At 48.5% G+C, this 10,607-nt stretch overlaps 1 protein-coding gene across 1 annotated transcript; it reads right to left on the reverse strand.

Annotated features, from left to right (window-relative positions):
- Window positions 1-5,983: 5,983 nt before the first annotated feature.
- On the reverse strand, window positions 5,984-7,113 carry C8H6orf15 (chromosome 8 C6orf15 homolog). The gene is made up of 2 exons (XM_006738484.2): window positions 7,041-7,113; window positions 5,984-6,834 (listed from the first exon to the last, which is right to left on the reverse strand). Exons 1-2 carry the CDS (start codon window positions 7,111-7,113, stop codon window positions 5,984-5,986), a joined length of 924 nt encoding a protein of 307 aa, XP_006738547.2.
- Window positions 7,114-10,607: the final 3,494 nt, after the last annotated feature.

Below are 10,607 nucleotides of genomic sequence, written 5' to 3' on the forward strand. Positions count from 1 at the left end.
GCGCCTGGGTGGCTCAGTTGGTTAAGCGACTGCCTTCGGCTCAGGTCATGATCCTGGAGTCCCGGGATCGAGTCCCGCATCGGGCTCCCTGCTCGGCAGGGAGTCTGCTTCTCCCTCTGACCCTCCTCCCTCTCATGCTCTCTGTCTCTCATTCTCTCTCTCTCAAATAAATAAATAAAATCTTAAAAAAAAAAAAGAAGAGAGAGGATGAGGGGAAGGATGATAATTAGGGTTCATTGAAGTAAATGAGGCTGTAGAAGGCCGTGAGATCATTACAATACTCAAAAGATAAAAGTTAATATAAAGTGCACAAAAGATGGCTTGTAATAGAAAAGAATGGAGTTCTTAAAAATTTATTTTAATAAAAAAGGAATTGTTCGTTTTGTTTCTTCTGTCGATTATGTGTCTGCTTATGAAGCAGAGAGAAGTGTGCTTTCATCTATGTAAGTAGGAAAGAACTCTCAGAAAGCCAAGAAGCCCCACTGTAAATATGGGCTTTAGCAGAAATGAGAAAGTCTGACAAGGTGCGAGGTCAGACGCAACAATGAAAGAGAAGGTGGTTTCAATAGGAGATACAAAGACAATAAATTAACCAAAACATCACTGAAAAAGAGAGCTAATAAAGTCACCCCAGATAGTTCCTCATCTCCTAGAAGATTCTAGATTGCCCTACTAATTATAATAAAACATAAGTAAGGATTGCATCAGATTTAATAATGCTAATAGATCTAGTCAGTATGTCATAATGAGAGAAAAATGTATTATGCAACACCGGGCAAGAGGGATTTTTTAAGTATGTTATGTTAAGGGGACAAAATGGGTTGCAAAATTCTAAAATCTATGCCCTTTAATAGTTTTATTCTCCAGTGAGATACAATTTCACATCCACAGTCCTGGCTATATAAATAATACCAAGTGCTGACAAGAACACGGAAAACTTGGAGGCTTCATACACAGCTGGGGGAACGCGAAAGAGTGCAGCGGGCTTGCAGGACATCAGGCAGCTCCTCAGGAGGGGAAGGAGGTGAGCAGAAAGAGTAGCAGCTCATGCGGGTCACAAGCAGCCCAGATTTGAATTGTAAACTGTGCAGCCAGCCTCACTTCCAGCCCAAACTCAGGTGGCCCAAATGCAGATCCTAAGATTACTGAAACCTCAGGATGGTATACAAATAAAACATACTGATATCCTAGAAAGGGAGCCCAACAGTGGAAGAGGAAAGGGAAGAAGAATGAAGAAGTTTAAATCCATGAAACTAGCTTTCTGATTTTTAGTGGAAATGAAGTGATCAGTTTTATAATCATTATAACTTGTGCATTTGTTTGTTTCATTGGGGGTTTAAGATCTTTAAGAGCATCTTACATATCAGACTTGTGATCTTCATTAAATGCATAAATTAGTCTAAATGTGAACCAATATTTAGTGTTTGCATAAATTTGGTTTATTAAGCCCATAAGTTTTTTACAGTAGTTGTGTAAGTAGTATGTAAATAGAGGAATGTTGGTTTAATGCTTAAATGTTGTTTAATAAATTCATAAGGGTAACAAACTTTAAACAGAAGTGCCTTACAGTCCTTTAGACAAGGGCAGTCCCAGGAGAGGAGAACCTGAGTTTGAAGGCTGGGACACAGGCAGCTACGGGTCCACTAACATAGTAGATTGGTTTTATCTTTCTAAATTCATCACCTTTGCCCCTGTCCGTCACGAACAGAGTTAGCTCTTCTGAGTTCCGCATATTACAATGTCACAGTGAACAGGGAGCCCGAAAGCAGTGGGTATGAGGAGACGGGGGTAGAGTGGGGTGAGGCAAGGGGCAAAGCCCAGCACATGGGACAGGCGGTCAGACACAGCCCAGGCGAGTACCGACGGGTGGTCCTGGGTAGCCAGGGAGTGGTTTGAGCACAGGAAAGGAGACAGAGAGGCAGCGGGAAAGGTGCTACAGAAAACAGCTTCCACTCCGTCAGTCATGACTGCCATGCTGAGGCCAAGAAGGACTAAATGGCCTGGGAACTATTTCACAATTTGTTTCTCCCACATTTCCCCGGGGGGGCTTGCCTAGATGGGCCATCGGAGATCAAAACGTACTGCACATGGGCCCAATGTGCTCCTTTAGAACAAACAACACCTATAGCCCCAGCTTAACTACCAGCCTGGGATAAACCACATCCACCCTCTTGATCTCTGTCTCCGCGGGGCCTGTATCAACCCATAGAGCACCATTGCTGCTGGGAGCATGCAGACGGCTGTCCCTGCGTGGCCGCGGCCACCCCTCTGCGGCCACCCCTCTCCTCCCACGACCCCTTCCCTGGACTGTACCGGCCTCCACGACCAGGATGCTCTGCACATGGAAAGCCTGCTGTGACCATATTCCTCACGGCCCGTGTGCTCACTCTCACGTGTGACAATATGGGTTAGTACAAGTGTCTCCAGGGTGTGTGCACCAGCCTCCTGACAGCAAAAGGGAAATGCTGACCTAGAAAGAGGCAGGGAAAAGACAACAGGGGACATCTTTCCAACGGAGTAAGGGGAACCCAAGAGGTAAGCGTTTGGTCCAGAGAGAGAAAACCAGAACCTGTCTGCTGGTCTTTGGTGGATTTGTTGGCGAAAGGACTGAAGGTGGCCGTGAAGCTGTGGGGGCTGGAGCGTCTCTCTGCGCAGTCTGCCCAGCCATGTTTGCAGTTTCCAAATGGTACTATAACCAAGTTCCGCTGCCTATGGGCTGTGTGACCTTGGGCAAATTACCTACCGTTGCTGAGCCTCAGGTTCTTTGTCCGGAAGATGGAAATAATAAAACCTTACTTTTTATGTACTTATTTATCTAAGTACCTCCTGGAATTGTTGGAATGGAAATAACCCTGTAACACATTCTGTCTGTGGTAAATACACGAAAAAGACCTTACCACCCAAGAGTATGTGTGTAAGTAAAGAACACCTGACGGAACACAGTTTGGGGAATGAAATACTTAAATGAGAAGCCAACTCTGCTTTCTGGATCTTGGAATAATTCTCCAGTGTAATTCCCATTGGGGAGCATCATGGGAGCATCACGCCAGCCTCAGCGGTCACCCGTGAAGTCAGCTACGGCCAGAGCAGCCTCCTGCTGGGGGCTCAGCACCATCCTTCTGTGTGGCCCCGCCTGACTGCCTTGGGGGGACCCCATACTGCATTGTCATCAATCCCTTGCAGGGCTTGGAGTTTTTCAGCCTCTAATGCACTTTGTCCTGATCTTAAACTGTGAGACAGGATATCTGCTTTCATCACATTTTACAGATGAGAAAACTCAGGTCCACAGAGGTAGGTGACTAGCTCACACTGGCGCAGCAGAGAGGCCGTGTGGGCACACGGAAGGAAACCCCGGCCTTCTGACTCTCGACGAGTGCGCTTCATACCCTCCCGGACACCTTTCCTCCTAGGAGCAGAGAAATGACTCCTGCTACTCCAGCCACCACTTCGACCGACGAACCACTAAGAGACACAGGAGAATCAGTACACCAGCAGCACGTGCCCCCGCAGACCTTGGGACCTTTATCGTGTCTCCAATCACTGACCTATCCCTGCTTAGTTGTTTGTTTGGGTGTTTTTTTAGCAACAACTGACCTTAAGGCGAAGACCGCTCTGGTGGGGCTGGCCACAGGTACCCAGGACCGTCCATCAGCAGCAAGTGCCTGATGAACTTCACTCCCTTGGCTCAGTGTTACCTCTGTGCAAGCCTTGACTCACTTCCCTCTCTGGGCCTCAGTATCTCCACCTGTACAGTGGGTCCAGCAGTGCCAACCTGATGGAATTGTGGGGATTAGCTGGAAGGGTGGTGTGTGTGAGAGCACCCTATCCAGAGTCTGACACATAGTAAGTAGGTACTCAATAAAAGTTAGGTGGGTTTTTGTTAATTGCATATTGTACTTGAACACTCCCTGCACAGATAATGAGAAAATTTTGGTTTGAGTCACTGACTCTGTCCCTTGTGAGCTATATAACCTTGTGTAAATTGCTGAAGCTCTCTGGGCCTCAGTTTCTTCATCTTATAATACCTTCCTCACAGATAGTAATGAGGGTAAAATGATGGAGTATTCAGAGCATTTTATAAGCTGAGAAGGGCTATGTGGGGTTTGTAAGGAAATGTCAGTGAGGCTCCGGGAAGCCCAGAAAGGAATACAGATTAGACTCAGTGTGCAGCCATGTGGCTCAGGAATAAGGTAGAAGAAGAGAGAGAACAGGGAGTCAGAGAGGGTTCCTCGATCCAACCTTGGTCCAGACTTGCTGCTAGGGGTGCAGCAGTGAACAAAATAGACACATGGTGCTTACACTCTAGGGAGTATGGGGAGCAGAAGAGGAGGGTTCTGACTTGGAAGTTAGAAGTGCAAATCGTCGGGCGCCTGGGTGGCTCAGTTGGTTAAGCGACTGCCTTCGGCTCAGGTCATGATCCTGGAGTCCCGGGATCGAGTCCCACATTGGGCTCCCTGCTCAGCAGGGGGTCTGCTTCTCCCTCTGCCCTCTTCCCTCTCGTGCTCTCTGTCTCTCATTCTCTCTCTCTCAAATAAATAAATAAATAAATAAAGCTTTAAAAAAAAAAAAAAAGAAGTGCAAATCGTCAACCAGAAAGAGGGAGAGAGAACTGAGACCCCAAGCCTGAGAGAATGAACTTGGACTTGTAGGAGAGACAGGTGCTGAAAACAGAACCACCTGCCCCAGAACAGGGAGAAACCAAGAGTCCAAGGTGGGAAAGAATCGGGGGAGCGAGGTTGAGGTGATACGGAAAGGAGTGTGGTTGGTGATGGGAAGGTGTCCTAAGAAGGAATTCTTGGCGTAGGATAGAGTATTGTGGCAGACACTGGGATGGGAGAAGTGTCTCTGAGAACACCCACCTCCCGGGCAGGGGGTTCCCCATCCCTCCAATTCTGATGTTTATTCTTCTCCTACCTCCTGCCCACAACCTAACCAATTCCTGGGACTTGGGGTGATTCCCATGCTCTCTGAGGGTACACAGGCCTGGATCACTCTGTGAAGTACATAAATGGCACCGGGAAAGACATGGTGTGGCCACCAGGATTGTGCCCTTCTGGAAACCCCGTCACCCCCGGCTGGCTCCTGCTAACTTCCATTTGCACTTCCTGCAATGACCCTCCCCACTTCACTCCAACTTTGTGCAGGATGCTGAACTCCAGGGAAACCAAAGCGCGGCAGAGAGACAACTGTGTGACCAAAAGAAGAGACTGTGCCATCGCTTGGGAATAAAGTGGCAAACCAGCTGCAGGTAAGATTGTTGACTCCAAGGTTTTTCTTTCCCTTTTCTTTCTCCCTTTACTTTCTTTCCTCATTGAGGTCTACCATTCATTCGGCAAATGTTCAAAGTTTTGGTTCTCTAGGGCACAATGTGCCAAGTGATGCGTGTAAGGGAGGAGATCAACGCATTCCTCCTGTTTCCAAGAAGCTTGCATTTTGGGGAAGAAAAGATAAGCAGAAACAAAATGACTTTCTCTGACTCTCTGTTTCTCTGTGAATCAAAGAGTATTCATTTCCCACTTGGCCCTGCTACTAACTTCTTGGATCTCATCCTTCCCTCTTGCCACAGGTGCCATCTCTATTGGTCCTGCTGCCCCTCCTCCCCCTTCAGATTTCAGGACAGTTCTGGAACCAGCTCTCCCACCTGGCTAGGGTGAGACCATGAAGCTCCACCCTCAAACACCTGGGCTTTGATCTTTTGCAAAGGATAGGGGACAGTAAGAGAGCATCTAGAGACCCTAGAGAGACATGGGGGTGGCTAGAGAATGAGGTTGGACAAAACTCACTTCACTTCGCACCCAGAAACAAAGACACTGCAAAGGAGCAAATTTAATAACTACTTGTGTTTTATTGGAGATCGGCATGGGGGGAGCAGGAGAGGCAGGGAAAAGTAGAGAGAATGCTAGAAAACACTCATTGAATCTTCATTCAGCTCACACGCCATTCTTTTGATTTCCAACTTAGGGCTTTCCCCTCTGTCATTCTCCTAACCCCACTGTGACCCAGGGTTTGGAGGATTGGGGAGGCCAGCTGGGATGTCCCAAGAAGAGCCAGTAGGACGGAGAACTCTGGGAGGAAATTGATTATTAATACCTGGGCGTAGGTGAATATTCCCCCAGCTGCCTCCTGGATACCGGTTAATATCTCCCCAGCTAGTACGTGGGCACTGATTATTGATACCCCAGATTCCCACAGGGTGTGGCATGGGCCTCGTTCCCCATCCAGTTCCAGGACCTCCACCTCCCCAGGACACTCCTGGATTCAGGGTTCCCCAGGGGTGCCCAGGCAGAAGTGGCTGCCGAATCCTGTTAATAAAAGAGGGTGGGTGTTGGACAAGGATTTCTCTCTGGGCTCCCAGCACATTAGAATGAGGCGACCGTCTAGACTTGGAGTCCTGGTAGAGGAGTGAAGCCTCAGATATGGGGCCTGTGGAGCGTGCAGAGGGCCTTGCAGGCAAAGGACTGCTGCCCAGAGGGAGGGTGACAGCACCAGAAAGGTAAGACCACTTTTCAGGCAGCATGTCCCCCACGTGGTCCTCAATGGCAGCAGCCATCACCTGCCAAGGATCTTCAGAGGGCCAGGAATCCAGGGAGGGCAGCCCCTCAGTTGGGGGCCATCTCTGAACCCCAGAATCACCTGCAGGTTGGAAGCCAGCTGATGGAGAAGCATTGGGCTTCAAAGGAACCCTTGTTAAATCATTTGGCCGAGGGTCTGGTTTGGGCTGAGGAAGTTCAGAGTTGGAGTGGCTGGGCGAGGAAGGTTGTTCAAGCAGAGGCAAGTTGGTGCCCAGGTGTTGGAGAACTTTCTCCTCCACTGCACCAATGCTTCGGGCAAAGAAGCCCGAGGAAAAGGAAAGAGGAGGCAGCAAATGGACTGGATATTTGGTTCCAATGCCCGCCTTCCCTGATTCCCTGATGCTCTTTGCTCCAAGTCCCTTCATTTTCCCCAGGCACCCAAGGGACCCTCCTGCCTCTACCCCTTCCCTCAACCCCAGCTCCCCTGGGGCCCCAGTCCACCTGTGCAAGGGTTGGGCACACTCTCCATACCTGGGAGATGAAGACAGATCAGAAGAAGCAGGCCCAGAGGAACCCTGCTCCCCACCGTGCAGCCCTGCATCTTGCTCAGCTCTAACATCTCTCTCTGCCCCAAGACAGCCAGCCCTTTATCCTCTTGGTGCGGTGGGGGACAGCAGAAACAAGCTGAACCAGTGGTTGTGCAGATAATAAGTCTGTACATTCCACTCTCATTCTTAATTCAGGCTGTGGCAACAGGTGCCACTTGAATGTCCCAGGGAAGCTGGGTGTTTCCGTCCCTGGTTCCTTTCCTAAAGTTCCCCACCCCTTCCTGACCCAGGTGTCCTGGTTCACAGCTCGTCACTGATTGCCAGTCCTGCCCTGCCCTGGCTCCCTACACCAAGCATAGGAGGACCTTCGCCCTTGGGGTCCCAATCTCTTCATTGCCTTCTCAGCAATAGAAACACTCACTTCTCTTCACTTTCTCTTTGGGATCCAGATCATTATCTTCCAGCACCCCTCATGCATCCCCATAGCTCCTTTACCTTGGCCACAACCAATAGGAGTTCCGGAGTGCAGAAGTGCCCCCCATTGGAGAGGCCGCTCCTAGATGAGACCTTGTATGTAAGGAAATAGACCTGGTTCCCATCCTTAAGAGATGATGGTGTATTAATTTCCTACCATTGCTGTAACAAATAGTCACAAACTTAGCAGCTTACAACAATACAAGTTTATTATCTTACAATTTTGAAGATCAGAAGTCCGACATAGTTCTCACTGGGTTAAAATCACAAGTCACCAGGGTTGTGTTTCTTTCTAGACGCTCTAGGGGAGAATCCATTTACTTGTGTTTTCCAGCCTCTAGAGGCCACCTGCCTTCCTTGGCTCGTGGTCCCCTTCCTCCATGTTCAAAGCCAGAAACCAAGGACCTTCTTAGTTACATCACTCTGACCTTTTCTTCTTTTTCCCTCTTCCACATTTAAAGACCCTTATGATTACACATTGACCCACCCAAATAATTCAGGATAATCTCTCTACTTTAAGGTCAGCTAACAACCTTAATTCCATCTGCAAACTTGATTTCCCTTTGCTGTGTAACCTAACATATTCACAGGTTCCAGGGATGATGTGGACATCTTTGGAGGTGCTGGGGAGGACAGCATTCAGTCTACCACAGAGGGTCAAATGGGTCCACAGAATATAAGAAATACTGAGAGGGAGTAGATGTTCCCAACTAACAGTAGAGGAGGGTGTTTAAATGCTGTTGTCAAATGGCCATGAATTGATAATTTTTGAAGCTGAGTTGTGGGGGCACGGGGATTCATTAATTCTTTTGTCCATTCTTAAATATGTTGGAAATTTTTACAATAAAAAGTGTTTAAATGCCTTCATTTTTTCTGTTGCTTTCAGGAGGTACCCAGACTAGGCGTCCCTGGTTACATGAAGTCTAAAATAAGCTGTTAGATTTTTCTTTTCCATCCTCATCCTCAGCACCTGATCACTAGCTAGTGGATGAGTGGGGAGCTCCTCTTTGGAACTGGTCAGTGGAGGGCAGTGTCCTTTTTGAATGACATCCACCACATTTGCAAAAGCTTTTGACCTTGACCATACCACAGCCTAGAGGAGTCCCCACATCAGAGTCTGTATCCCTCCTGCATTTGTGGTGCGTGAAACCTCTAAGAGCCTTGATGCCTGTCATTGGTTGCAGTCCAGGGCCAGATGCTGGGCCAAGTGTAACTCACCAATGATGACAAAAACAAGACTATTCTGCAGCTCTTCTCTGTCTTCAGTCAACCCTGCAGTTTGGCTCAGCTGCCAGGTCATTTCTGATCAACCATAGCCCTAAATTTCGGACCAGCTAACACCATCCAATAGGAGGGAATGGATTAGATCCTAGGGTAGGGATAAATTCCTTTGTAGTCAGGCAGAGGTTCTGAGAGGTGACCTGTGCTTTGGGGTGAGGCCCTTCCTAAAGGGACAAGCATAGCCCACTCTCCCCTTCTTGGGCTATGAGAACTTCCTTGGCCACAGCCTCAGTCTCCAGAACACAGTTGTTTGGCCCTCCCCACCCTCTGCTTTCTCTCACCCATGGAGGCAACTCCCCTCCTCCACTATAGTGCTCTGCTCTCTCACCTCCCATAGAGCTCTCTCTAGAACTGCAGCAGAGGCAGCTAGAGTGTGAAGGTGGAGAGGACACTTGGCTCTGTTCTGCCATGGGCTGGGGCATTTTTATGTAGGTTAGTGAGTCACTATGCTTCGCGGCGCTCCTTGTCATGCTCCCATCCTCTCTTTTACTCTCTCCACCCCTAGTTCCCAGAACAACACCCACCTGGGCTCTCACTCAGTCACCAGGAATCCGATCTGGTTGTTGTATTCCAGCCTTCCCAAGGTTCCAAATGTCCCAGAAACCCAGGAAATCAATGCTCAGATTCCTAGAGAGGATGGCATCTAGTAAATGAGGCAAACTAATGGTATAGAAGAAGGAGCGTGCATGGGGTGGGGAAGGGAAAAATTAGGGCCCCATACAGGGAGAGGGGAAGACTCCAGGTGAATGGGGAGTAAAGAGAGATTTCCTGGAGCAGTGAGAGAGGAAAGAAGTGGGAGGAAGAATCTTGGAGACCAACCTCTGCTTTCAGTTCAACAAATATTTATTGTTTTCCTCCTTTGTGGGAGGAGCTATGAAGTATAAGAGAAATACTGTTCCAACTTATGAGTGAAAATGGGGGACATAGGGATCTCTAGAGGTATAGGAGAGCACCAGGTCCTAAGAGGAGACCCAGCACGCCAAGATGGCAAAAGTCTGCATCTAGTTCACACGGTTTATTGAATCATCTGTCCAGGGTCCAGAGAGAGCAGGGAAACTACTCTAGTGCCCAGGGGTACCCTGGTGTCTCCCTCACACAGGGAAGCATCTGAGCATTGAGGGAAGTGGCAGCCAGGAAGGGGCACTGAGACAGAGACCTTGAGAGGCAAAAAGGAGTGTTGGGAACTCACAGAGGGTGTGGTGAGCTCTATAGCGGAGGGTGGGAGTGGAATTGGGAGTGGGAGAAACCCATGGCGTGTCATGGTAGTTGACCAGATGGCAAAGAAGGTCAGTGAAAAGTGGTCATTGCTTTCAGGCAACAGTTTGGACAATGCTTTATTTGGCAAATAGGGAAAAGGGGGGATGACTTGTCCAGGAACCAGAGTTACTATGGGACATTTCAGGGGTTTCCCAGTCAAGAATCTGAATAGGTAGGGTTAGCTAATGGATTGTACCATCTCAAAGAAATGGCAGAGGAAATTTTAGGGAATGGTTATCTGGCAGGGAGGGGACTGCACTACAAGGCGAATCTAAGCAGGAGAGAATGAGGAAAGTTATTTGGAGCCTACAATTTGGGGAGATGAAGAAAAAAGAGGTGATAAGGGGAGTCTGCCATATTGGAGCAATGGAGGAAATAGATCAGCTCTCTTGGGAAGGAAGAGGGAAACTGAGCTAACCCATACCTGGGCCTCTGGACTTCTCCCAACTGAGAGATGGTGTGTGTGTGTGTGTGTGTGTGTGTGTGTGTGTGTGTACATGTATATGTCCACACATGCACTTCTGCAAAAGCTCAC

The sequence above is a fragment of the Leptonychotes weddellii genome, chromosome 8 (genome assembly GCF_054177405.1).
Source record: "Leptonychotes weddellii isolate Sample4059 chromosome 8, ASM5417740v2, whole genome shotgun sequence".
Taxonomy (NCBI): domain Eukaryota; kingdom Metazoa; phylum Chordata; class Mammalia; order Carnivora; family Phocidae; genus Leptonychotes; species Leptonychotes weddellii.

Coding starts and splice junctions, on each gene's coding strand:
- C8H6orf15 (XM_006738484.2), bottom strand. CDS start 7,113: ATGCAGGGCTGCACGGTGGGGAGCAGGGTTCCTCTGGGCCTGCTTCTT. Junction 6,835..7,040: donor CTGTCTTCATCTCCCAGGTA/TGGAGAGTGTGC, acceptor TTTCCTCGGGCT/TCTTTGCCCGAAGCATTGGT.